Raw genomic sequence first — 27,897 nt, 5'->3', positions numbered from 1 at the left:
TATGCAGAATGATACAACATTTTCACTGTTGGGTGTTAGAACAGGACATGGAATTTCTTGGCTTAGAATCTCCAGCATTTTTGGAAGAGATTTTAATTTGCTCGTGAACAGTTCGGTTGTTTTTGGCGGGTTCAAGGTCACATAGGAATCAAAACCCTGCGTCCAATTCATTCCTGACCCAGAATCCTGCCATTGCCATTTAAAAACAATTGCCACACCTCCCCTGCACTTGTGGCTAGATCCAACCACACAGACATAAATCACTTGTTCCTCCTTCCACCACTTCTCCCAACACAATTTCGCCCCTTCTTTTGTTCCTGTGGTTCGTCTGTTAGAAATATTACCCAGTTTCTCCCATTCTGTGCATGCATTAACTTTTCCCCTGTCTGTTTTCTGTAACCACCACCATCCTCCCATGGGAGTAATCCCTTTACATTCCAGGCAAACTCGTCTACCCTCTCTCACCTGTACCTTCCTGGTCGTGATGTTTAGCCTGGGGCAGGACACTGATATCTCCCCAAGTTTACCCTTGGTTTGTCTGAGTACTTGGTTGAATTTGACCCCAACCACCCTGGCCAACTCCCAGTGTGAGCATAGGCGTTTGTGCCCTTGTTGCTCCGTATGGCTCCCCCTTGAGTTACAGTGGGACCGGTTCTTCCCATACACCTGTATGTAAGGAATGTCTCGGTGTCTCTCCGATCTCCCCATCCTTTAATAATAATGGCCATCCACAGGCCTATCCACAACATCCACCTCATCTTGTATCTCTAACTCGATTCGCTCCTATGAAGATAAAAATGAAAGCAAATTATTTTGCTCTGTGGGGGCCTCTCCCTCACAGGTCCTTCTTCAGTTATTCATATATTTATATAACACCTTTTTACGATCACTGCTTCCCTCTCTTTTTATCCCGATGCTTAGGCTTACGGACACTCGGGGTGGAGATGGAGCAGGCGTCCAGGGCACCCTAGGTCGCAGTAGCTGACCACTCAGCCTTACTGCTCTGTCCCTTACTTCTCCATCTTCATCATCCCACAGCATTGGTGGAAGGCTTACACTGATCAAACTCATTATAGTTCCTTGGGCCTTGGCCCGCATTTTACTTTTCTCTCCGGGGTTGTACAGCTTGCACTGGTTTATATGGAACCATTTTATACGTTTTGGCAGCTGGATCACGTAGGGCTTGCCTTACCTACAATGCTATATGGTCCTTTGTACAACGGTTCAAATGCCCCTATTCTGGCATAATTCCTGACCATTACCTGATCCCCTAACTTCCATTCCTGTGTAACCCGGGTTTCCAACAACAGTTTATTCTGCTGGTGCTGTCTGCCATATTGTTAGCTGCTTCCTAATGCAACCCCTTCAGAGTATCATACAGATCTCTGACAAACCTGTCCCGTGTGAGCTCTTTACCTGATTTTCGGTCAGGACTGGATATGGGTCGGGGTCCTCATAAATCTCCCTGTCACCAGCGCATGTGCGGAGTGTTCCGTACTCGAAGAGAGACTGGCTCGGTGGCTCATTGGTATTCGGGGAAGGATCTCATCCCATTTCTTCGGGGTATTTCCTATCTCCTTTCTAAGCCTCTCTTTTAAGGTCCGGTTTGTCCTTTCTACTGGACCCGACGATTGGGGGTTATACGCCACATGCCATTTCCCCTGTATCCCTAACAGCTTTAGAGTGGCCTGCATTACTGCTCTGGTGAAATGACTCCCTTGATCTGATTCCACTATCAGGGGCAGTCCGCATCAAGAAATACTTCTCGCACCAAAATCATTGCAGTGACTACTGTAGTGGCCGCCCTACAAGGAAAAGCTTCTACCTATTTTGTAAAGAGATCTATTAACACCAAGCAATATTTATTGCCTTTGCCTGAGGTGGGCAGTGGCCCAATGAAATCTATCTGTCTAGACTGCCATGGCCCCTCTACCCTCCTTGTGTGTCCCAATGGAGCCTTTCTCCGGTGGGGGTCTGAATTGTTTGCGGCACATACCAAACAATTCTGGCAATAATGCCTTACATCACTTCTAAGCCCAGGCCACCATCCCACGGCGTCGACTTTATTCCACGTTGTTTCTGGCCCTGAATGTCCAGCTCCTGGACCCACATGCGCTAGCTGCAAGAATTCTTCCCTGCACTGCCCTGGCATGATCCAACTATCTCCCTTAAACAACATTCCCTGCTTTACTGCTATGTCTGCAGCTCCCAAAGGTCCCGCTACAGATTTCTTGTCCCGAATTGCTGTTCTAAGATCTGCATCCCGTAACTGAGCCTGTTTTAAATCAGGAGGCAATGGTACTTCTTTGGGTCCCTCACTGCCTGTTACAGCCATAATCTGTCCGCAGTGATATGGATCCCAAGTGTCCCTCCTCCTGACCCTGTTTTGGGCAGTGTGTCTGCTTTTTCATTCCCTTTCCACTTGGGCTCTGTCCTAGAGTGTGCTTTGACCTTTTGGATGTAGTAATCCTTCTGGTCCCTACCCGTGACGTCCAAAATGACTTTTAACAAAGGACCCATCACCAACGGCTTTCTGTCTGAGGACTTAAACCCTCGCCTAGCCCATATGGCTAAATACTCTGTACAGGAGTTACAAGTGAACATGGAGTCCGAACATATCGTATAGGGAGTTGGGAATTCATTCAGGTGTGTGACTACGTATGGTACTGTTGCTAGTTCGGCCTGTTGTGCACTTAAAATGTTGGGGAGTTTTATGGCTTTCTCTATCCCTGCTTCAGGATCGTAAATCCCACAGCCTGTCTTTCTCTCTCTTTTTATCACTGAACTAGATCCATCTACATACATGTCCCTGCCTGTCGAATATTCCCCTGCTCAGAATCCCACATCTACATCCCACACTCCTTCTACTGAACACACATGAGCTGCCCCTGGATAAACCAGATTCGGGGCTAGCTTTGGTTCTCCTAGCCTCTCAACCTTCAGGTCTAACTGAGTAAGCAACAATGTCCAGCGAGCAATCCTGTTACTGCTCACTGTCCCATCTTTCATTCTACCATCCAGTAACATCTGTGTCGGGGTGTGACACGTCAGCAAAGTTACTGTAGCTAACCCTGTGAGTGACCGAAAATGCTTTACTGCCCAAAAAGTTGCTAACAGATGTCGTTCGCAGTTTGAAAAGCTCTTTTCTACTTCGGTGAGAACCCGGGAGGCATAGGTCACCGGTTTCAGCTTGCAGTGTCGGTCCTGGAGTAACACTGCGCTCAAACTGCCCCCAGTCACTGCTACCTCCAGACTAAAGTCCTGGTCCCCATTTACTGCTCCCAACAGCTGGTGCTGTCTGTAACACCTCTTTTAACCGGATGAGTGTTTCTTGACAACTCTCACTCCATTCCCACTCTACTTCTTTCCTAAGAAGCCTCAAGAAAGGAGTTGCCATGACTGCATATCCCTCTATGAATTCCCTGCAGTAACCCGTTATTCCCAGGAACGACCTTACTCCAGACACGTCCTTAGGAACAGGTACTTCCTGGACTGTCTTTCTCTTAGCTCTATCTATGGCTCTCTCTCCAGCCCTAATGGTTAAACCTAGACACTGCACCTCCTCTATTTGGGCTTTCTTGGGATTTACTTTGAAACCTGCTTCTTTCAGCAAATGCAGTAACTCACTCACTACTAGCCCGTGATCCTCCGCACTTTTGGAGAATAACACAGGTCATCCATATATTGGACCAAGCGATCAGGCTGACTAAAACCTTTTAGTGCCTTGGCCATACTCTGGTGAAAGATCAAGGGACTATTGTGAAACCCTTATGGAAGATATGTCCACATATACTGCTGACCCTTAAAGGTAGAGGCAAATTTATATTGGTCCTCCCGTCTCAGGGGAATGGACCAAAATCCGTTTGAAATGTCCAGCACAGTGTAAGTCGTAGCGGCTGGGGTGATATTGCCTATCAAATCTGCTACCATCGCTCCCGTGGGTGCACAGACTGGAATATTTTTATTCAGGACTCAGTAATCTACCATGGCTCTCCATGAGTTATCGGACTTCTTTACTGGCCATAGGGATGAGTTTACAAATATGGCTACGTTTCTCAACACACCTTGATCCACCAGGGAATTTATAGCAGTTTCCAAATCCCTTTCTGCTTCCCGGGGAAAATGATATTGTTTCTGGGGCCGTGTCATCGGATCCCCATCTATCTTCACCTCTACCCGAGTTACTCTCCCGCAATCATGTTTGTGCATGGCAAATGCATCCATATTCTCCCGTACATACCCTTGATACCTGGCCGGAATGTTATCGACTAATCCTTCTAAGTCATAACTCCCTTTTGGCTTCATCGTGCAGGTGTTGCCTTTGTCTGTACTGTCCCTGGGAATCACTACAATCTCACCCATCCTATCTGCATTAACTGCCCCCCCATAGACAATTGTTTTTCATATCCACTACAGCATGGTGTGCCAACATGTAGTTGGCCCCGAGAACTCCCGAACCGGGCTGTTCCCACTTCATTAAAATGCATTTCCACTTTATTGTGTTAGGTCCTAACTCTATGGTTAAGGGTTTTGACACTGCCCCAGCCTGTTCTTTACCAATAAACCCTGCCAGTGTAAATGGGACTCCACTCGACCACGGGGAAGTGGTCGGATTCGATGAGTGGTCAACCGTGCTAGAGGCTTCTGTATCTACTAAATACTTTCCCTTAACTGCTTCCACCTTCACATCCACACATGGCCTGCCCCACTCAACATATATGAGCGGACACAGGTATTCCGGCTACGCGCAACGTCATAGCAGGGGTGCTGACGCATTGGGTCCCTTTCCTCCACCCGTGCCCATAATCTGCTGTAATGCGGCCACTAAAATCTGTACTGGGTCATCGGCTATCTTCTTCTGGACTTTTCCCTGTCTCAGCACCCTCGTACCCTGGCTTCCCTCCTTTTGAGAGCCTACAATCCTTGCTCCAGTGTCCCAACTTCCCACAGTTTAAAAAATTTGCCTTTAGCTCGACCAGCATTACCTCCCTCTTGTCTCCATTCTTTCTTTTGCCTAACCTCTCCTTTTACTTCATGCACCTTTCCTTTTAGTTTCTCCTCCTTCCCTTGCTTGGACTTAAAAGCTAGCATTAATCTTCTCAGCAACCATGCTTCTGTATTCTAGAGATCGTCTGGGTCAAGCCATGCTTCCACCTTTGTTCTGAGCCGTGGTAAGCTGTTAGCCATCACGGTTCTCAGCCAATGGTTTCTGGGTTCCCCGATTCAGTCTGCCCGTACTAGATTTCCTCCTTTGGCCGTTAAATAAGATGGCCACAGTCTGTCTGCAAACATATCGAGTGATTCGTTTACTTGCTGCCTAGTCTGTTCTACTTGCCAGAACAGACTATCCTGACTGTATCCTCGTGCTGCCATGATTTCCTCCTTTAAGCCCTATAACAGCCACCAAGTTAGGTAAGTTCCTCCACCTAACTTGGTGGCTGTCGACAAACTCTGATAAAGCTTTCCTTCCAGTGAGAGTAGTGTTCACTTCACTTTGTCCTCCTTGCTGCAGTTATTTATACTCCCTATTTGCTCTACATTAGCAAAATGAACGGAGGGATCTCCTCCTTGCTTTAACTTTACTACACCCGTCAGCATCTCTTGCAGCTGAAACGGCATGTATGGGATCACATAATCACTCTGTCATTGAGCCGGACCACCATTTGGTGGGGGTGGGATGACTTTCTGCTGTCTCAAAGGACACATCAGTTTTGGGGGTCCCGTTGCCTCGGGAGCCGACCGATGCTCACTATATTCAGGCCCATCTCCTGACTCTTTCTCCTCTGGATCCCAAACTTCCTCACCTGTTCCGGGTGCCATGAGACAAACCAACCCTTTGGCCCCATCTAACTCTCTTGTTAGCTGGCAGATCTTTTCCTTACAAGGTTTGTGATCTGCCCTCTCGTAACTCTGTTTCTGCGCTACCCCTGTTAGGCTATCTTGATTTTCCTGAGCTGTTTTCTGCCTCTTTGGCTTTTTCTAAGTGCCTTTCACTTTGTTCGTTGTGGGTCTGTTTCTGCTTTTTACACTCGGTCACTAGACACTGCAAATACTCTGTGATTCTGTGTCCTTTCTTTCTTCCTACCCTGGTCCTGCCTTTCTTTCTCGAAGATGTTTATCTCACCTTTCAACTTTCTATTCTCCTCCTGCAGCTTAACAGATGTGCCTACATGAGCCAAATTGCCTTCTCTTTTGACCCTGTGTGGTTGCTACTGACTGTCCACTCTGCCACTTTTTCCTGCGGATCCCCAGAGTGTAGCATTTCCTGTGCCCATGGCTCTGAAATGTCCAGTTTGTTGCATATATATCAGCTATCTTAGCCTCCATGGACTTCCTACGACTGCTCTTAGCCACGGGCTCTACCGCGTTTTGCTGCGGTGAGTCCATTTCCATCTCCTGGCTGAGAAATTTCCCCTGACTACCTTGGTCTCCCCTGAGACCTCGCAGCGCCTTGCGGTTCCTGTTACTCAGGCTTCTCTCCTGGTCACCTAATCAACCTTGATATCACCCTTGGCCTCCCTGAGACCTCCGTTTCTCAGACTACCCGCGACTACTTTTTGGCTTCTCTCGGTGACTACCCCAGTCAACCGGGATTACTCCAGTCTATCCAAGACTGTTTCCTTCATCTAGCTGCTCTGGCCATTCGTGAGATTACCCCTGGCCTCCCTGAGACCCCTTTTCGCAGACTACCCGCAACTACTTCTCCCGGTGGCTGCCCTAGTCAGCCGGAGTTCTTCGACTACCCAAGTCGCCCTCGAGAGTACTTGGATACCCCTGAGACCCCGTCGCAGACTATCTGCAGCTTTCCCGGTGGCTGCTCTAGTCAACCCGTGATTACTCCAGCCAACCCAAGACTGTTTCCTTCCTCTGCTGGCTGCCCTAGCTGCCCTTGAGAAAATTAACTTTGATCTGTCTCAGACGCCTGCGCAGACTACCTGCAACTTATTTTTTTGGCGGATATCCTAGTCGACTGAGACTATTCCTGCCTGTCAGAGACTGTTTCTCTCCTGGTGATCCTAGCCACCCTTGAGAAGATAACTTTCGACTACTTTAGCCGATCTTAGACTTAACCAAACTTCCCTCGCGGTTCTTGCGGACGCGATCCTATTCCCAATGCTGAGGTCCTGCCGCTGGTCGCCAATTCTGTAGAGTGTGCAGTTGTTTTACACTCTACCCCGATTCATTGACCTAGGAACTTATAGGGGAAAAGGACAACACGTGGCGCAAAATTCAGGCTTAACCCAATGTCAGTTTTATTATGCAACAAACCTAACCAAAACTACAGAACTAGACTTCTGAGAGAAATCGACAGGAGACATACAATCACCCTTCCTGGTTGTGGCTTGTAAGTTCATTGTCGTTGGTTCCGTGACCGGTTGGTTATTCTTTTGGCCGTTCTCTGCAGTGCAGTTCCTTCCGTGTATGTTCGGTACCTTGCTTCCGTTACCCCAGTGAACGATGATGGACGACTGGTGGTGGGTGTATGTGTGTCCTTCTTCAATGTCCATCTGTTCCTTCCATCTGTTCTTCTTACATGTCCTTCTGTGTCTTGAGCTGCTTCTAGCTCGCATATTTATATTCATGTTTTGACTGATCTCCCGCCACTGCGATTTCTGATAAAGTGTTTGTATTGATACAGTGTTTTGTGGTGATCCTAGTTGATTGACTGCAATAATGGACTCTTCTGTTCCCAGTTTGCACATGGAGTCTGCGAATCTCAAAATGACTCCCCATCTTAACACCTCATTCCCCAAAAATGTGCACCTGTGGTGATTCCTTTGTTGTCCGGTCTTTTTGCAGACTTGGCGTCTCCAGTGAGCTTGTTTTTCCCCACCCTGGTCAATCAAGTCCAGGGCCTCATGTAACAACTCCATTGCTGTTATGCATAAAGTCAGTTTTGGTTCCTGACCACAGAGTGTCCTTAATTGGGGTGAGTCACCACCTGCCCTAATGCTGCCGCTTTTTTGCTCCCATTGTCCAGTTTAATTCCAAAAGCTTGTATTAATCAATTTTTAGTTCATGGTCTCCTTCTGTGCTTTTCTGAAGATTAATAACCTTACATGGGTACTGAGCCACCTACTTTTTCTATTTTGCATTCCATGTTAATTTAATATAATTTTCTTGCATAGACTATCTCACCAGCATCTTTTGCAGTATTTCTCAACACCAAAGGCTTCTAATGAATACATTGCATTGTACTGTAACATTGGTGAATGCAAGAGGAAAAGATTGTCACAAAAAATATTGCATAGCTGTAATATTTTAAATGTCCCATAGAAATTAAGTTCAAATTCAATTTACATCTGAAGAATCTAATATTTGTGCAAATTAAATTTTGAAATGTTGTTTATTGACCCTTTTTTTATTTTCAATTATTCTTTTTGGTTCAACTACTTTTGCCCAGTACTTAATTTGACACTTTTATTTCTCCACTTCTCTGTTTTGTTTCATACTTTTGTTTCCCTTTCTTGTGTTCCTTTTCATGCTGCATTGTCCCACTTTATTTCCACTGTTTCTTCTTTTTAATTTGTTCTCGAGATTTGGACAACATCTGCAAGGCCACATTTCTTGCTCTCACACAGGGGGTGATGGGTTTTCTCCTTGAAGTGCTGCAGCCCTGTGTTGATGGAGCTGCTACAATGGTATTAGGTGGATAATGCCAGGATTTTGGCCCAGTGATGGTGAAGTAATGGTATTATACGTCTAAGTCAAGATGGTGTGTGACTTGGAGGGAAATTTGGAGGTGATGAGTGTTCTTGCAATATTATTGCTCTTCTTGATGGTGCAAGTCATGGGGTTGTGAGGTGCTTTGAAGCAAGCTTGGTGAGTAGTTTGGTAGTGCATTCTATGAATAGCACATACTGAAGCTGCAGTGTGCTAGCATTAAAGGGAGTGAATATTGAGTCCAACAGCAGAAGCATTAATCATGCAAACTGCTCTATCCTGGATGATGTTGAGCTACAATTGTACAGGGCCTTGGTGAGGCCACACCTGGAGTATTGTGTACAGTTTTGGTCTCCTAACCTGAGGAAGGACATTCTTGCTATTGAGGGAGTGCAGCGAAGGTTCACCAGACTGATTCCCGGGATGGCGGGACTGACCTATCAAGAAAGACTGGATCAACTGGGCTTGTATTCACTGGAGTTCAGAAGAATGAGAGGGGACCTCATAGAAACGTTTAAAATTCTGACGGGTTTAGACAGGTTAGATGCAGGAAGAATGTTCCCAATGTTGGGGAAGTCCAGAACCAGGGGACACAGTCTGAGGATAAGGGGGAAGCCATTTAGGACCGAGATGAGGAGGAATTTCTTCACCCAGAGAGTGGTGAACCTGTGGAATTCTCTACCACAGAAAGTTGTTGAGGCCAATTCACTAAATATATTCAAAAAGGAGTTAGATGAAGTCCTTACTACTAGGGGAATCAAGGGGTATGGTGAGAAAGCAGGAATGGGGTACTGAAGTTGCATGTTCAGCCATGAACTCATTGAATGGCGGTGCAGGCTAGAAGGGCCGAATGGCCTACTCCTGCACCTATTTTCTATGTTTCTATGTTTCTATGTTTCTTGAGTATTGTTGCAGCCATATCCATTCAGGTGAATGCTGTGTATTCCATGACACTCCTAAGTTGAGCCTTGTAGATGGTGGTGAGGCTTTGAGGGGTCAGGAAGTGAGCCATTCATTGCAATGTACCAGCCTCTGCTCTGCTCTTGTCGCAACGGTGTTGATATGGCTGGACCAGTTCAGTATCTGGTCAGTGGTGAACCCCATGATGTTGATAGTGGTAGATCAGCAATAGTGATGCCATTGAAGATGAAAAGAAGATCGCAGGGCTTTTACTTGTTGCCGATGGTCATTACCTGGCACTTATGTATCGCAAATGTTATCTGGCATTTGCCAGCTCAAGCTTGGATGTTGTCAAGGTCTTGTTGCAGGCTGGCATAGTCTGCTTCATTCTCGGAGAAGTTGTAAAATTAGTTAATCGCTGTAGAATCTCCAGCAAATAGCTTGAACACTTGACTTTATGATTTTTTAAATTTTAGATTATTTCTTATCCCGGTCTGCTTCCATTTCTGTTTTGCATCCACTAAGCCTGAAATTCTTGGGGTCAGAGTGAGCAATAAGGTTCCTTTTTATTTGATATGCACCTTAAATTTCAATGGATGGAAGTGGGTGAGTCTTCCACCCATCCTCTCCCCAAAGGGGCACATCTGGAGGAGTTCCTGAAATATGTCTTTGTACAGCTTCAAGGGAACTCTCACCAGCTGAGAGCCAGTGTGATTGCCCTTGGAAAAGCTGCAGGAGTATCCAAGACAAAAGTAATTGATCCTGAAAGGGATTTTTTTACCTTAATAAAAATATTCAGTGGCTCCCATAGTTTTGCTGCAGCCCTCATGTAAGTGGGTCTGGAGTGGAGTTGGGATGGTGGTCGGGAATCTGGCCAGGGATCAGAAACAGGTCTCAGCAGAGGAGGCCATGGGTCTAGGATTGGGGGTCGGGAGCAATGGTGATCAGAAGAAATCAGGAGGACCAGGGTGCTTACATTCACGTAAGTTATGTACTTTCTTTGTTGCAGTTGATCCCTCGGATTAGTTTCACGTGCAGTCCACGATGGAGCTGACTGCCTCTGGGCAAACCAATTTGGCGAGGGGACGTCAAATAGATATTAGGCCCATTTGCATATGCAAAGAGCCTTATGCCTATGTCAGATGTGGGTAAAGGACACCTCTTGTTTGTCCTTACACAATATGGTGGACATCGTACGTCTGGCTGATAATGTGCACTCGCTTCTGGCCCGTCATATTGGGGCCTTAGTAGTTTGAGTAGCGCCCCAAAAGTGAGCACTGCATGGATCAATTTCTAAGCCAACATGTCTGTCATGTATGTATCTATGAGTATGCTCACAGGTTTGTAGAGCTGTTGCGTTTCCTCTACGGGCTGCTCCTGCACAATCTCCACCTTGCCATCCTCATCTGTCGTCCGGACATGCCATGGCGCACCATCTTGCCGTCCGGAGGAGGCGGGGGTCCCCAATGGAGTGCACTCTACGCGGGAGTCCTCCCACTATTTATTGGGGACTTGGCCTGGAGGGTGGTGCACGGAGCAATCCCGTGCAACAAGTTTTTAAGTCTGTTCACGGGCTCCCAGGCCGCCTGTAATTTCTGCGGTCTGGAAGAGTCCGTGTTCCATGTTTTTATGGAATATGCGAGGTTGCAGCCCCTATTCCATTTTTTGACACGGCTGTTCCTTAAATTCTGGTTGCACTTCAGTCCCACACTCCTGATCTTTGGGCACCCTGTGCAGAGGGGAGCGGGTAGGTCCGAAGGCCTCCTCGTAGGACTGCTCCTGGGCAAGGCCAAGGGGACCATCAGCCGGTCCAGGCAGCAGACGGTTGATGGGGTCGTTCAGCCCGACTGCCTGCCTCGCTTCCGCGGTTACATCCGAGCCAGGGTGTCCCTGGAGATGGAGCACGCAGTGTCCACCGGTACGCTCGCGGCCTTCCACGAGAGGTGGGCGTTGGAGGGACTGGAGTGCATCATCACCCCCGGCAACCAAATTTTAATTTGATTTTATGTCTTTTAAAGTTTAATTGGTTTTATTGCCAGGATTTAGTGCCCCCTCCCTTTTAGCCAGGGGGCAGTTGTAAAATTTGTGTTTTTTAGTGCCCTAAAACCCTCCCCCCCAAAAAAAAGGGCACTGAAAAGTGTTTGGAGTGTTTCCCCCCCGGCCTTTTAATCAGGGGGCACTTGACTTAATTGATTTTTTGTTCTGCAACAAAAGAGTAGTAGAGCTGTTGCATTGTGAGTGGCTTAGCCAGTCACGTGATGTTCACAAGACTAATAAAAGCTCAATCAGTTGAGTCACGGTCATCCACATTGAAATAACATAAGAACGTAAGAAATAGGAGCAGGACTAAGCCATTTGACCCCTCGAACCTGCTCTGCCATTCAATAAGATCATGGCTGATCTGATCATGGACTCAGCTCCACTTCCTTGCCCACTCTGCATAACCCTTTACTCCCTTATCGCTCAAAAATCTGTCTATCTCCGCCTTAAATATATTCAATGACCCAGCTTCCACAGCTCCCTGGGGCAGAGAATTCCGTAGATTTACAACCCTCTGAGAAAAGAAATTTCTCCTCATCTCAGTTTTAAACGGGCAGCCCTTTATTCAAAGACTATGTCCCCTAGTTTTAGTTTCCCCTATGAGTGGAAATATCCTCTCTGCATACACCTTGTCGAGCCCGCTCATTATCTTATATGTTTCAATAAGATAACTTCTCATTCTTCTGAACTCCAATGAGTATAGGCCCAACCTACTCAACCTATCCTCATAAGTCAACCCCCTCATCTCCGGAATCAACCTAGTGAACCTTCTCTGAACAGCCTCCAATGCAAGTATGTCCTTCCTTAAATACGGAGACCAAAACTGTTATATATGTAACCCTTGGCAACTTGTATCACACCACCACCAGAGGTTCTACCTGTTGGAGTCCCAAGGGATCCCAGCATCCCTGGGAGCACTGTATATAAGCAGGCCTCCCACGCTGTACCAGCACTCTGGAGTCTAATTAAAGGAGCTAAGGTCACACTTACTCATTGCTCAGTACTCAGTTTCATCCTTTATTATGAGCATAATAATTGGCCCCGAGGTAACGAACAACCGCGCAAACATACAAAGAACTGTTGTTATCCTGGAGAAATTCTCAGAAGGGGACAATTGGGAGGCTTTCGTGGAGAGACTCGACCAATACTTCTTGGCGAATGAGCTGGAAGGGGACGAGTACGCTGCCAAACGAAGGGCGATCCTCCTTACCGTCTGTGGGGCAACAACCTCTGGCCTCTTGAAGAATCTTCTAGCTCCGGTGAAACCAACAATCAAATCCTATGAAGAATTGTGTACGCTGGTCCGGGAGCACCTAAATCCGAAGGAAAGCGTTTTGATGGCGAGGTATCGTTTTTACACGTGTCAACGGTCGGAGGGCCAGGAAGTGGCGAGCTACGTCACCGAATTAAGGCGCCTTGTTGGACATTGCGAATTCAATGGATTCCTTGAACAAATGCTAAGAGACTTTTTTGTGCTTCGCATTGGCCATAAGGTAATCCTTCGCAAACTATTGACTGTTGAAATACCGAATCTGAGCAAAGCCATAACGATAGCCCAGGCATTTATGTCCACCAGCGACAACACCAAACAGATTTCGCAGAGAAAGAAGTTTCGGCCTGTACTGTGCATAAAATAACGTCGGTTTTGAGCAGGACTATACATGGCAGAACGTACACACTGGCTGCTGCTGCACGATCTCGATGACCCAGAGTCCGCCATCCATCGTTAATGCGAGGCAGTTAACACCTTGTTGGGGTTGTGGAGGTGATCATCGGCCCCACCAATGCCGCTTCAAACACTATGCGTGCAATGGCTGCAGAACAATGGGATATCTCCAGCGAATGTGCAGGCGAGCTGCAAACACTGCAAACCTTGCAAACCACCAAGCTGCAAAGGAAGATCGATCCATGGTGGATCAGGTTGAACTAGAGACTCAAACCGAGGAGGCAGAAGTGTACGGGATACACACCTTCACCACGAAATGTCCACCAATTATGTTAAAATTTGAACTGAATGGAATTCCAGTATCTATGGAACTGGACACGGATGGGAGTCAGTCTATAATGAGAAAAAAGGCCTTCGACAGGCTGTGGTGCAACAAGGCACACAGGCCTAAGCTCAGCCCCATTCACACCAAGCTAAGAACTTACACCAAAGAGCTGATCTCTGTAATTGGCAGCACAGAAGTAAAAGTCTCCTATGATGGAGCAGTGCACGAATTCCCACAATGGATCGTGCCAGGGGATGGCCCCCACTGTTTGGCAGCAGCTGGCTGTGAAAAATCCACTGGAACTGGGAAGACATCCGAGCGCTTTCGTCCGGACGCCTTATGTGCCCAGGTTCTGAGCAGATTCCCATTGTTGTTCGAGCCAGGCATTGCAAGTTTCTCGGGGGCGAAAGTGCAAATCCACTTGGTTCCCTGTACATGACCCATCCACCACAAGGCAAGGGTGGTATATGATGCAAGAGAAAGTGGAAATTGAGCTGGACAGGCTGCAGCGAGAAGGCATCATCGCGCCGGTGGAATTCAACGAGTGGGCCAGTCTGATTGTCCCGCTACTCAAAGGTGACGGCACAGTCAGAATTTGTGGGGACTCTAAAGTAACGATTAACCATTTTTCGCTACAGGACCAGTACCCACTACCCAAGGCAGACAACCTATTTGCAATTTTGGCTGGAGGAAAGACATTCGCCAAATTGGACCTGACCTTGGCCTACATGACGCAAGAACTGGAGGAATCTTCCAAAGGCCTCACCTGCATCAACACGCACAAAGGTCTGTTCATCTATAAAAGATGCCCATTTGGGATTCATTCGGCTGCGGCAATCTTCCAACGGAACATGGAGAGCACCGTAGTTTTTCAGGACGACATACTGGTCATAGATCGGGACACCATCTAACACTTGAAGAAGCTGGAAGAGGTACTAAGTCGGCTAGATCGCTTGGGACTCAGGTTGAAATGATCGAAGTGTGTTTTCCTGGCGCCAGAGGTCGAGTTCTTGGGAAGAAGAATCACAGCAGATGGCATCAGACCCACCGATGCCAAGACAGAAGCCTTCAATAACGCGCCGAGACCACAGAACGTGACGGAGCTGCAGTCGTTCCTGGGACTCCTCAACTATTTCGGTAAATTCCTACCCGGGTTAAGCACCTTGCTAGAACCCCTACATGTGCTAATGCGCACAGAGACAACTGGGTATGGGGGAATTCACAAGAGGCTGCCTTTAAGAAAGCCAGAAATCTGTTATGTTCAAACAAGCTGCTTGTTCTGTATGACCCATGTAACCGATTAGTGCTAGCTTGTGTTGCGTCGTCATACGGGGTCGGGTGTGTGTTACAACAGGTTAACGAATCGGGGATTTTGCAACCGATCGCCTATGCATCCAGGAGTCTGTCCAAGGCCGAAAGGGCCCACAGCATGATTGAAAAAGAAGCTCTGGCATGCGTTTATGGGGTGAAAAAAGTGCACCAGTATTTGTTTGGTCTCAAGTTTGAGCTAGAAACTGACCATAAGCCGCTCATATCGCTATTCTCAGAGAGCAAAGGGATTAAAACCAATGCCTCTACCCGCATCCAAAGATGGCACTCATGCTGTCGGCATACAACTATGTAATCCGCAACAAACCGGGCACAGAGAACTGCGCTGATGCTCTCAGTCAGCTACCATTGCCCACCACTGGTGTGGAAATGGCACAGTCTGCAGACTTGCTCATGGAGATAGATGCATTCGAAAACGAAAAGCCACCCATTACGGCCCGTCAGATCAAGACCTGGACCAGCCAGGATCCTTTACTGTCCCTGGTAAAAAAACTGTGTCCTCCATGGGAGCTGGTCCAGCGTCCCAGCGGAGATGCAAGAAAAGATTAAACCGTTCCACAGGCGCAAAGACGAAATGTCCATACAGGCAGACTGTCTTTTGTAAGGTAATCGCGTGGTCTTGCCCAAGAAAGGCAGAGAAATGTTCACCCAGGCATTGTAATGATGAAAGCCATAGCCAGATCCCATGTGTGGTGGCCCGGCATCGACTCAGATTTAGAGTCATGCTTGCGCCAGTGCAACACTTGCTCTCAACTGAGCAATGCGCCCAGAGATGCAGCGCTAAGTTTGTGGTCGTGGCCCTCCAAACTGTGGTCTAGGATCCACATTGACTTTGCGGGCCCATTTCTTGGTTGTTGTGAATGCTTATTCAAAATGGATTGAATGTGTGATAATGTCTGTAAGCATGTCCACCGCCACCATCGAAAGCCTACGAGCCATGTTTGCCACATACGGCCTGCCTGATGTCCTGGTCAGCGACAATGGGGCTTGTTTCAAGGAATTCATGGCCCACAATGGGATCAAACGTGTCACATCTGCCCCGTTCAAGCACGCATTCAACAGCCAGGCAAAACGGGCAGTTCTGCTTCGTGGTCAACATGATGTCAGTTGCCACTTGTGTGTGTGTTGGGGGTCAAAGTTGGTGGTGTCTTCTTCGGGTTGTTCGTAGCTGTTGGTGAACCACAATTTGATTTGATCTAAATGTTTTCTATACATTTGTCCATTGGCCAATTTGACCTGAAACACCCTACTCCCCTCTTTGCCTGTGACCGTGCCAGCGAGCCATTTGGGACCATGTCCATAATTGAGTACAAACACAAGGTCCTTGACCTCAATATCGCGTGACAAATTTGCGCGGTCATGGTACACACTTTGTTGATGCCACTTGCCCACCCCATGATCATGGAGATCAGGTGGACAAGAGAAAGCCTTGTTTTTAGCACCCTTATCATGAGCAGCTCGGCTGGGGGAACCCCGGTGAGTGAGTAGGGTCTGGTGCGGTAGCTGAGCAGATGTTGGGACAGCCGGGTCTGCAGGGAGCCTTCCGACATGCGTTTCAACCTTTGCTTGATGGTCTGAACTGCCCGTTCTGCCTGGCTGTTTGATGTGGGCTTGAACGGGGCAGATGTAACATGTTTGATCCCATTGCGGGTCATGAATTCCTTGAATTCAGCAGTGGTGAAGCATGGCCCATTGTCGCTAACTAGGACACCAGGCAAGCCGTGCGTGGCAAACATGGCTTGTAGGCTTTCAATAGTGGCCGCGGATGTGCTTATAGACATTATCGCACATTCAATCCATTTTGAGTAATCGTCCACGGCAACCAAAACTATTTTGCCTAGAAATGGGCCGGCATAGTCCACGTGGATCACATATAAGCGTATCGCTGCCTTTCTTGGGCAAGATCACACGATTGCCCCACAACAGACAGTCTGCCTGCAGGGACATTTCATCTTTGCGCCTGTGGAACGGCTTAATCGCCTCCTGCATCTCCGCTGGGATACTGGACTAGCTCCCATGGAGGATGCAGTTTTTTACCAAGGACAGTAAAGGATCCTGGTTGGTCCAGGTCCTGATCTGGCGGGCCATGACGGGGGACTTCTTGTTCTCAAATGCATCCATTACCATGAGTAAGTCCGCTGGCTGTGCCATTTCCACCCCGGTGGTGGGCAATGGCAGCCGACTGAGAGCATCTGTGCAGTTCTCTGTGCGCGATCTGTTCCGAATTACATATTTGTATGCCGACAGCGTGAGCGCCCATCTTTGGATGCGGGCAGAGGTATTGGTGTTAATCCCTTTGCTCTCAGAGAACAGCGATATGAGCAGCTTGTGGTCAGTTTCAAGCTCAAACTTGAGGCCAAATAAGTACTGTTGCATTTTTTTTACCCCATAAACGCATGCCAGAGCCTCTTTTTCAATCATGCTGTTGGCCTTTTCGGCCTTGGACAAACTTCTGGACGCATGAGCGACCGGTTGAAAGATCCCCAATTCGTTAGCCTGTTGTAATACACACCTGACCCCGTATGACGACGCATCGCAAACTAGCACTAATCTTTTACAAGGGTTATACAGGACAAGCACTTTGTTTGAACACAACAGATTTCTGGCTTCTTAAAGGCAGCCTTTTGCGAATTCCCCCATACCCAGTCGTCTCCCTTGCACAGTAGCGCATGTAAGGGTTCTAGCAGTGTACTTAACCCAGGTAGGAAATTACCGAAATAGTTAAGGAGCCCCAGGAACGATCACAGCTCCGTCACGTTCTGTGGTCTCGGCGCGTTCTTGATGGCCTCCTCTTGGCGTCGGTGAGTCTGATGCCGTCTGCCACGATTCTTCTTCCCAAGACCACGTCCTTCTGTGCCTGGAAAACACACTTCGAGCGTTTCAACCTGAGCCCCACGCGATCCAACCAACTAAGAACCTCTTCCAGATTCTTCAAGTGTTCAATGGTGTCCCGACCTGCAATCAGTATGTCGTCCTGGAAAACCATGGTGCGAGGAATCGACTTTAGCAGGCTCTCCATGTTCCGTTGGAAGATTGCCGCGGCCGACCGAATCCCGAACGGGCACCGGTTATAGATGAACAGACCTTTGTCCGTGGTGATGCAGGTGAGGCCTTTCGAAGACTCCTCCAGCGCCTGTGTCATGTAGGCCAAGGTCAGGTCCAGCTTGGTGAACGTCTTCCCTCCAGCCAGGTCACGAATAGGTCGTCTGCCTTGGGTAGTGGGTACTGGTCCTGTAGCGAAAAATGGTTAATCGTTACTTCATAGTCCCCACAAATTCTAACCATGCCGTCCTCTTCAAGTACCAGGACAATCGTACTAGTCCACTCGTTGAATTCCACGGGCGTGATGATGCCTTCTTGCTGCAGCCTGTCCAGCTCAAATTTCTACTTTCTCACGCATCATGTACGGTACCGTCTGTGCCTTCTGGTGGATGGGTCGCATACCGGGGACCAAATGGATCTACACTTTTGCCCCCGAGAAGCTTCCAATGCCTGGCTCAAACAACGATGGGAACTTGCTCAGAACCTGGGCACATGAGGCATCGTCGACGGACGAGAGCGCTCGGATGTCGTACCTGTTCCAGCGGATTTTTCCCAGCCAGCTTCTGCCAAACAATGTGGAGCCATCCCCTGGCACAATCCACAGCAGGAGTTCATGTATTGCTCCGTCATAGGAGACTTTGACTTCTGCACTCCCAATTACAGGGATTAGTTCCTTGGTGTAAGTCCTTAGTTTGGTGTGAATGGGGCTAAGCTTGGGCCTGTGTGCCTTGTTGCCCCACAGCCTGTCAAAGGCCTTTTTACTCATTATGGACTGACTTGCCCCCGTGTCCAGTTTCACAGATACTGAAATACCATTCAGTTCAACTTTCAACATTATTGGTGGACATTTCGTAGTGAATGTGTGCACCCCATGCACTTCTGCCTCCTCGGTACGAGTCTCCAATTCAGCCTGATCCACAGTGGATCGATCTTCCTCTGCAACATGGTGGTTTGCAGGGTTTGCAGCTCGCCTGCACATTCGCTGGAGGTGTCCCATTGTTCAGCAACCGTTGCATGCATAGTGCTTGAAGCGGAATTGATGGGGCCGATGATCACCTCCACAACGCCAACAAGGTGTTAACTGCCTCACATTAACGATTGATGGCGGACTCTGGGTCATCTGAGGTCGGGCAGCAGCAGCCGGGCGTGTACGTTCTGCCATGTATATTCCTGCTCGAAACCAACGTTACTTTATGCACCGTACTGGTCGAAATTTCTTTATTCTGCGAAATCTGTTTGGTGTTGTTGCTGGTGGACATAAATGCCTGGGCTATCATTATAGCTTTACTTAGATTCGGAGTTTCTACAGTCAACAGTTTGCTAAGGATTGTCTCATGGCCAATGCTCAGTACAAAAAATTCTCTCAGCATTTGTTCCAGGAATCCCTCAAACTCACAATGTCCTGCGAGGCGCCTGAGTTCAGCGACATAGCTCGCCACTTCCTAGCCCTCCGATCGTGTAGAACCGATATCTCGCCATCAAAATGCTTTTGTTAGGATTTAGGTGCTCCCGGACCAGCGTACACAATTATTCATAGGATTTCTCTGTTGGTTTTGCCGGAGCTAGGAGATTCTTCATGAGGCCATAGGTTGTTGCCCCACAGACAGTTAGGAGGATCGCCCTTCGTTTGGTAACGTCCGTTTCCAGCTCATTGGCCACGAAGTATTGGCCGAGTCTCTCCATGAAGGCCTCCCAATTGTCCGCATCTGAGAACTTCTCCAGGCTATCGTGTCGCCAATTGGTACATTCATATTAAAGGATGAAACTGAATACTGTGTACATTGAGCAAGCGTGACCACAGCTCCTTTAATATGACTCCAGAGTGCAGGTACCTTGTGGGTGGCCTGCTTATATACCGTGCTCTTGAGGGATGCTGGGATCCCTTGGAACTCCAACAGGTAGGCCCTCTGGTGATAGTGTTATACAAGTTACAAGGGGTTAAATACATAACATATAGTGTGGTTGTTAAACCTTTGTTAATAAACCAACTAGTTCTTAATAACAATGCATTGCTATGAATTCTTAAACAAAGAACCCATGAAGCAAATACATTACAATTTCCAATGGAACTTTCTACAGAGTGGAAATCAGCCCTCCTATTTGCAGAGCCCAATGTTTTAATGCAAGTCCATAGCTGACTACTATTCAGAAATACCTCCCCTCTTCCACGCAACTGACATTCCCTTATATTATATCTTAATAAAGAAAAGAAAATGTAAACAGGCATTTTAAATTCAAAGGGCTGGATTGGCGGTCTTCTTCCTCCAGATTAGCGCCTTGGAAGGGTGGCAATGGTGGTGGTAAGCACTTCTGGCAGAGCTTCCAGTGCCTCGCCGGGACATTCAGTGCCGATTTCAACGTGGTGCGGCTCATTGCCGCCCGGAAGAGGCGAGCCGGTGTGCAACGCCCCTGGTTGCGATACCGGCTCGATATTTGGATGCTGCCCGATCCATTGCACCCTGCTGGGATCGCCTGTGAAAGCTGGCGGTCCGAGCTGTAGCAGCTGCAGTGAGATAAGTAATGTTGACCTCAGTTAAGTGTGATTGTTTTTTTTATTTTTTTTGCGATTTATGTTGTGATGGCGTGAGATATTTATTGGTAATGTTTTTGGTGTTTTTTTTAAGGTTTTTTTTCTTTCCCCCCCCCCTAGGCCTCTCTTAGAGCGCTCTGAGGCCGGCTGTTTAGCTCAAGACTTTCACTTGGTCCGCCGGCCGAGAGCCCTAAAAGAGGTGTGTAATGCCTCCCTTAGTGCTCCGCTCCACACTCAGGGCCCAGTTGATGAATTTTGCTGATTGAGGCGCAGACTGTTCCCTGGCACTAACTTTATCGCCCCATCGTCATTACCAGCCTGAAATGAGTGGAACAGAAAATCCAGGCCAAACATTGTAACTAAATCGTTGTTTACCTTAAGATAGGTATCATCTGTTAAATCAGAAATACTACATCAAGATTGGATGAATTTGTGAATGATAAAAAGAAGGAAGATTGTTAATTAAAACCCTAGAGGAAATAAATCAAATTAAAATACCGTGAAGAGTGTTTTTTTAGTTAGAAGGCCGTAAGTCTCTGACCACGTCTGTGTTATTTGTGACCTTGGTGCTTCTTGCTTTAATACTACATTTAATCAGTGTTAGGTTTCGTTTTGGGGAATCATGTTCGAACAGATCTGTTTCACACTTTAGCTGGTGACTGACATTTACTAATCATGTCTTACTGTGTAATTATTGCTGTTTGTTACATCCAGCAGAAGGGGTAATTAAAATTTAAACAGTGTGCCACTTCAGTGCTTTTTCCAAATAAATTTCTACACAACCCAGCACCCTTTCATCACTGATCACACCGTAATCATAATCTCATCTATTAACCTTTGAAAATGGCCAGAAGGTATGGCCTATGTGATGGTGATATGAAAAGCATAACACATTCAGTTCCAAAAACAAGACGTGAGGCCTGGGGAAATTTTTTCTCTCCACCCGTCTTTCGTAAAACTTTTGTTGGCTTTGGATAATTTAATGTCCAGCTGTTCAGATTCTGCTGAAATTAGATTTTTAATCATTCAATGCCCTCGAGAGTATTTCTAGAGGAGCTGACAGCTGCTGTTCTGTTTACAGGAACATGGCATTCCCATCGACATGGGCTATGCCGTGGCACCACATCACTCTGGTGTCTATCCGGTCCATGTGCAGCTCTATGAGGCTTGGAAGAAGGTGTGGGGCATCAAAGTGACTAGCACTGAGGAGTATCCACATTTGAAACCTGCACGATACAGACACGGCTTCATCCACAGTGGCATCATGGTAAGACACGTTTGATTCCCATTACCGAAATTTCGGAATACTGATCCTTGAAATACTTTATCGAACTGTCATACCATTTCCATTAGTGCAGATGTTCCACTCTAAAGATGAAACGTGACCATGCATTCACCTGAAGAAATTTAAGACAATTTCTACAGTTGTGTACATTTTATTCCTTAGTTGTACAGATATGATAACTCGGACTTTCAATTTTTTTTTCTGAATTTGGGTCAAAACCGGTAAAATCAACTGTGAGCAATGTTATTCCGAAAATTGTTTTAGTGATTAGATGTACTTAAATCTGGTGTTCCGATTACCTTTTCTTTCAATTTTATCCAAAAAATATTAAACAACTTTAACCATTTTATTATTTTTAGCTGCAGGACAAATCCACAAGCCATTAAAAAAGTAAAAAGAAAGCAAAAATCTTAATCATGTGAAATTAAACCAAATCTTAATCCTACGTCTATATGTAAACACGACTAGGATAACTTACACTGCTACATATAACTATATTACATAATTTTTTTCTTATTTTTAACAAATTGAAATCTGAGGTGATCTTCCAGATTTCTTTGCATTATCCCTAAAATTAGAAAGCTTCAAATTAATGATATCCAAATTATCTTGAAGAATTTAGATAATATTCATGAGTGCATGAATGCGCAAAGCGTGGCAAATAAGATTGGTGAGTGGCAGGCATAAGTTGCCATATAGGATTATATGGGGGGTATGGTAGTATAGTGGTTATGTTACTGGACGAGTAATCCAGAAGTCTGGACTAATGATCCAGAAACGTGAGTTCAAATCCCACCACAGCACCTGGGGAATTTAAATTCAGTTCATTAAATAAATCTGGAATAAAAAAGCTAGTATCAGTAATGGTGACTACAAAACTACCGATTGTCATAAAAGCCCATCTGGTTCACTAATGTCCTTTAGGGAATGTAAACATGCTCAACTGGAGGAGAGCTTATTTCAGTGAGTTGAATAGGGATCTGGCGCTGGTGGTTTTGAATCAAAGATTGGCAGGTAAAACAGTAAATGAGCAATTTGAGGCTTTCGAAGAGGAGATAGTTCAAGTACAAATTCGACATAATCCCACGAGGAAATGAAGGACATCCAGAGTTCACTGGATGAGGAAATATATAGAGATTAAATTGAAAAAAAAATGGATGCTTATAATAAATATCAGGTTCATAATGAAGCAGAGGACCAAGCTGAATACAGAAGATGTTGTGTATCTGTAAAGCATGCACTCCCATATTTCGCCACCAGGGAGCACATCTCCTGAAGTCCCAAGGGATCCCAGCATCCCTTGGGAGCACTGTATATAAGCCGGCCCCTAAGGCCTGTTCCTCACTCTAGAGTGTCTTAATAAAGACTGAGGTCACTGTTACTTTAACCACCCTGTGTGCAGTCTCAACTGTGTTAGGAACACAATAACTGGCGACGAGTATACGACTCCAATGCAAAGATGCAGCAAACTGTGGGCATTCTGGAGAAGTTCTCGGAGGGTGAGGACTGGGAAGCCTATGTCGAACGGCTAGACCAGTACTTTGTAGCTAATGAGCTGGACGGAGAAGGAAGCGCTGCAAAAAGGAGAGCGGTCCTCCTCACGGTCTGCGGGGCATCAACCTACAGCCTCATGAAGAATCTTCTGACTCCGGTGAAACCCACAGATAAGTCGTATGAGGAGCTGTGTACACTGGTTCGGGAGCACCTTAACCCGAGGGAGAGTGTGCTGATGGCGAGGTATCGGTTTTACACGTGCCAGCGATCTGAAGGTCAGGAAGTGGTGAGCTACGTCGCCGAGCTAAGGCGACTTGCAGGACAATGTGAGTTTGATGGCTTCTTGGAGCAAATGCTCAGAGACTTTTTTGTACTGGGCATTGGCCACGAGACCATCCTACGAAAACTTTTGACTGTAGAAACACCGACCCTCATTGCGATAGCACAGGCATTTATGTCCACCAGTGATAACACCAAACAAATCTCTCAGCACACAAGTGCTAGCAATGTTCATAAATTAACTGGAATTGTGTTTGCCAGCAGAAATGTACAAGGCAGAAACCACGAGTCTGCAACTGCCGGCAGACCTCAGGTGACCCAGATGACTCAGAGTCGCAACAAAGGATGAATGCAAGGCAATTCACACTTTGTTGGCGTTGTGGAGGCTTCCATTTAGCCTATTCATGCGCTTCAAAGGGTATGTTTGCAAGAGCTGTGGAACAATGGGGCACCTCCAATGAGTTTGCAGACGAGCTGCAAGCTCTGCAAAACCTGCTAAACACCACGTGGCAGAGGAAGATCGGTCCATGATAGATCAAAGCAATTTTGAGCCTCAGAGAAAGGAGGCAGATGCTGAAGTACACAGGGTGCACATATATTTGACGAAATGTCCACCTATAATGCTAAATATAAAATTGAATGGCTTACCCGTAGCCATGGAACTGGACACTGGCGCTAGCCAATCCATCATGAATAAAAAGATGTTTGAAAGACTGTGGTACAACAAGGCCCTCAAATCAGCCCTGAGCCCCATCCACATGAAACTGAGAACGTACACCAAAGAACTCATCACTGTCCTGGGCAGTGCCATGGTCAAGGTTACCTACGAGGGCACGGTGCACGAACTGCCACTCTGAATTGTCCCGGGCGATGGCCCCACACTGCATGGAAGGAGCTGGCTAGGCAAAATCCACTGGAACTGGGATGACATCCGAGCGCTATCACATGTCGATGAGGCCTCATGTACCCAAGTTCGTAACAAATTTCCTTCCCTTTTTGAGCCAGGCATTGGAAACTTTTCCGGGGCGAAGGTGCAGATCCACTTGGTCCCAGAGACATGACCTATTCACTACAAGGCGCGAGCGGTACCTCACATGATGAGGGAGAGAGTGGAAATTGAGCTGGACAGGCTGCAACGCGAGGCCATCATCTCCCCAGTGGAATTCAGTGAGTGGGCCAGCCTGATTGTTCCAGTACTCAAAAGTGATGACACGGTCAGGATTCGCGGCGATTATAAAGTAACTATTAATTGTTTCTCGCAACAGGACCAATACCCAGTACCTAAGGCAGGCAACCTATTTGCGATGCTGGCAGGAGGCCTACATGACGCAGGAGCTGGAGGAGTCTTCGAAGGGCCTCACCTGCATCAACTTGCACAACGGACTGTTCCTCTACAACAGATGCCCGTTTGGAATTCGGTCGGCTGCAGCGATCTTCCAGAGAAATATGAAGCGCCTACTCAAGCCAGTTCCACGCATGGTGGTTTTTCAGGACGACATATAGGTCACAGGTCAGGACACCGTCGAGCACCTACAAAACCTGGAGGAGGTCCTCCAGCGACTAGATCGCGTAGGGCTGCGGCTGAAGAGGTCGAAATGCGTCTTCATGGCAACAGAAGTGGAGTTTTTGGAGAGAAAGATCGCGGAGGACGGCATTCGACCCACAGATACCAAGACAGAGGCTATCAGGAAAGCGCCCAGGCCACAGAACGTCACGGAGCTGCGGTCGTTCTTGGGACTCCTCAACTATTTTGGTAACTTCCGACCAGGGTTAAGCACCCTCTTGGAGCCCTTACATGTGTTATTGCGTAAAGGTGAGAACTGGGTATGGGGGAAAAAACCAAGTAATTTGAGAAAGCCAGAAACATTTTATGCTCCAACAAGATGCTTGTATTGTATAACCCGTGTAAAAGACTTGTGCTAGCATGTGATGCGTCGTCGTACAGAGTCAGATGTGTATTACAACAACCTGACGTTGCGGGGAAGTTGCAACCTGTCGCCTATGCCTCCAGGAGTTTGTCTAAGGCCAAGAGGGCCTACAGCATGATTGAGAAAGAGGCATTAGCGTGTGTGTTCGGGGTAAAGAAAATGTATCAGTACCTGTTTGGCCTCAAATTTGAGCTGGAAACCGATCACAAGCTCCTCATATCCCTGTTCACTGAAAACAAGGGGATAAATACTAATGTCTCAGCCCGCATACAAAGGTGGGCACTCGCGCTATCAGCGAATAACTATACCATCCGCCACAGGCCAGGCACCGAGAACTGTGCGGATGCTCTCAGTCGGCTACCATTTCCCACCACGAGGGTGGAAATGTCGCAGCCTGCAAACTTGTTGATGGTGGCGCAGCCCGCAGACTTGTTGATGGTCATGGAAGCGTTTGAAAATGATAAATCACCTGTCACAGCCCGTCAGATTCGGACTTGGACCAGTCAAGATCCTCTGCTGTCCCGAGTAAAAAACTGTGTTCTGCATGGGAGCTGGGCCAGCATCGCTGTTGAAATGCAAGAGCTAATCAAGCCGTTCCAGCGGCGAAAGGATGAGCTGTCCATTCAGGCAGATTGCCTGTTGTGGGGTAACCGTGTCGTGCTACCCAAAAACGGCAAGGAGACGTTCATCTCGGATCTCCACAGCACACACCCGGGTATAGTCAAGATGAAAGCGATAGCCAGATCCCATGTGTGGTGGCCCGGTATCGACTCTGACTTATAGTCCTGTGTACGGCAATGCCGCGTGTGTGCTCAGTTGAGCAACGCGCCCAGAGGGGCACCACTAAGTTTGTGGTCCTGGCCCTCCAGACCATGGTTGAGGATCCATGTCGACTATGCGGGCCCGTTTCTCGGTAAAATGTTCCTGGTGGTGGTGGATGCTTTTTCAAAATGGATTGAATGTGAAATAATGTCAGGAAGCACCGCCACCGCCACCATTGAAAGCCTGAGGGCCATGTTTGCCACCCACGGCCTGCCTGACATACTGGTCAGTGACAACGGGCCATGTTTCACCAGTGCCGAATTTAAAGAATTCATGAGCTGCAATAGGGTCAAACATGTTACCTTGGCCCTGTTCAAACCAGCCTCCAATGGGCAGGCAGAGTGGGCAGTACAAACAATCAAACAGAGCCTTAAACGAGTCACAGAAGGCTCACTCCAAACCCGCCTGTCCCGAGTACTGCTCAGCTACCGCATGAGACCCCACTTGCTCACAGGGGTGCCCCCAGCTGAGCTACTCATGAAAAGGACACTTAAAACCAGACTCTCGCTGGTCCACCCCAACCTGCATGATCAGGTAGAGAGCAGGCGGCAGCAACAAAATGTAAATGATGGTCACGCCACTGTGTCACGGGAAATTGATCTGAATGACCCTGTGTATATGCTAAACTAATGACATAGTCCCAAGTGGATCGCAGGCACGGTGATAGCTAAAGAAGGGAGTAGGGTGTTTGTAGTCAAACTAGACAATGGACAAATTTGCAGAAAGCACCTGGACCAAACGAGGCTGCGGTTCACAGACTGCCCTGAACAACCCACAGCAGACACTACCTTTTTCGAACCCACAACCCACACCCAAAGGATCAACGACAACACGCCAGACCAGGAAATTGAACCCATCACGCCCAACAGCCCAGCAAGGCCTGGCTCACCCAGCAGCCCTGCAAGGCCAACAACACGCCAGCCCAGCGAGGGCACAGCCAACACACCAGAACAGACATTTATACCGAGGCAGTCCACTGAGCAAAGAAAGGCTCCTGACCGCCTCACCTTGTAAATAGTTTTCACTTTGACTTTGGAGTGGAGTGATGTTGTGTATCTGTAAAGCATGCACTCCCATATTCCGCCACCAGGGAACGCATCGCCTGAAGTCCCAAGGTATCCCAGCATCCCTTGGGAGCACTGTATATAAGCCGGCTCCTAAGGCCTGTTCCTCACTCTGGAGTGTCTTAATAAAGACTGAGGTCACTGTTACTTTAACCTCCCTGTGTGTAGTCTCATCTGTGTTAGGAACACATTGGAAAGTGCAGAGGAAAAATGATAAGGATACAAGAGGGCAAAGAGAGTCTATGAGAATAGATTAGCAGGTAACATAAAAGGGAAAACTGAAGTCTTTTATTAGTATATAAATAGTAAAAGGATAGACAAAGGATGTCAGGGGCTGATTAGGGACCAAAAAGATCTTCTTGTGAAGGTAGAGGACATGGCTGGGGTACTAAATGAATATTTTGCCTCTGCTTCACTAAAGAGGGGAATGCTGCCAATGTCACAGTAAAGGAGGAGATAGTAAAGAATTAGAATAGGATAAAAATAGATAAAGAGGAGGTACTTAAAAGGTTGGTAATGCTCAAAGTAG

At 47.3% G+C, this 27,897-nt stretch overlaps 1 protein-coding gene across 9 annotated transcripts in view; it reads left to right on the top strand.

Annotated features, from left to right (window-relative positions):
- The window catches only part of LOC139245293 (bifunctional heparan sulfate N-deacetylase/N-sulfotransferase 4-like), a 976,369-nt gene that overhangs the window by 803,351 nt on the left and 145,121 nt on the right, over window positions 1-27,897 (top strand). For all 9 annotated transcript variants that reach the window (XM_070871150.1, XM_070871158.1, XM_070871145.1 and 6 more), the window contains one exon: window positions 21,578-21,763. In XM_070871150.1, the coding sequence (XP_070727251.1) occupies window positions 21,578-21,763 (186 nt within the window). The remainder of the gene's footprint in view (window positions 1-21,577; window positions 21,764-27,897) is intronic.

The sequence above is a fragment of the Pristiophorus japonicus genome, chromosome 2 (genome assembly GCF_044704955.1).
Source record: "Pristiophorus japonicus isolate sPriJap1 chromosome 2, sPriJap1.hap1, whole genome shotgun sequence".
Taxonomy (NCBI): Eukaryota; Metazoa; Chordata; class Chondrichthyes; family Pristiophoridae; genus Pristiophorus; species Pristiophorus japonicus.
The sequence above is the reverse complement of the archived record's forward strand: the minus strand, read 5'-3'. Positions and strand labels throughout refer to the sequence as shown.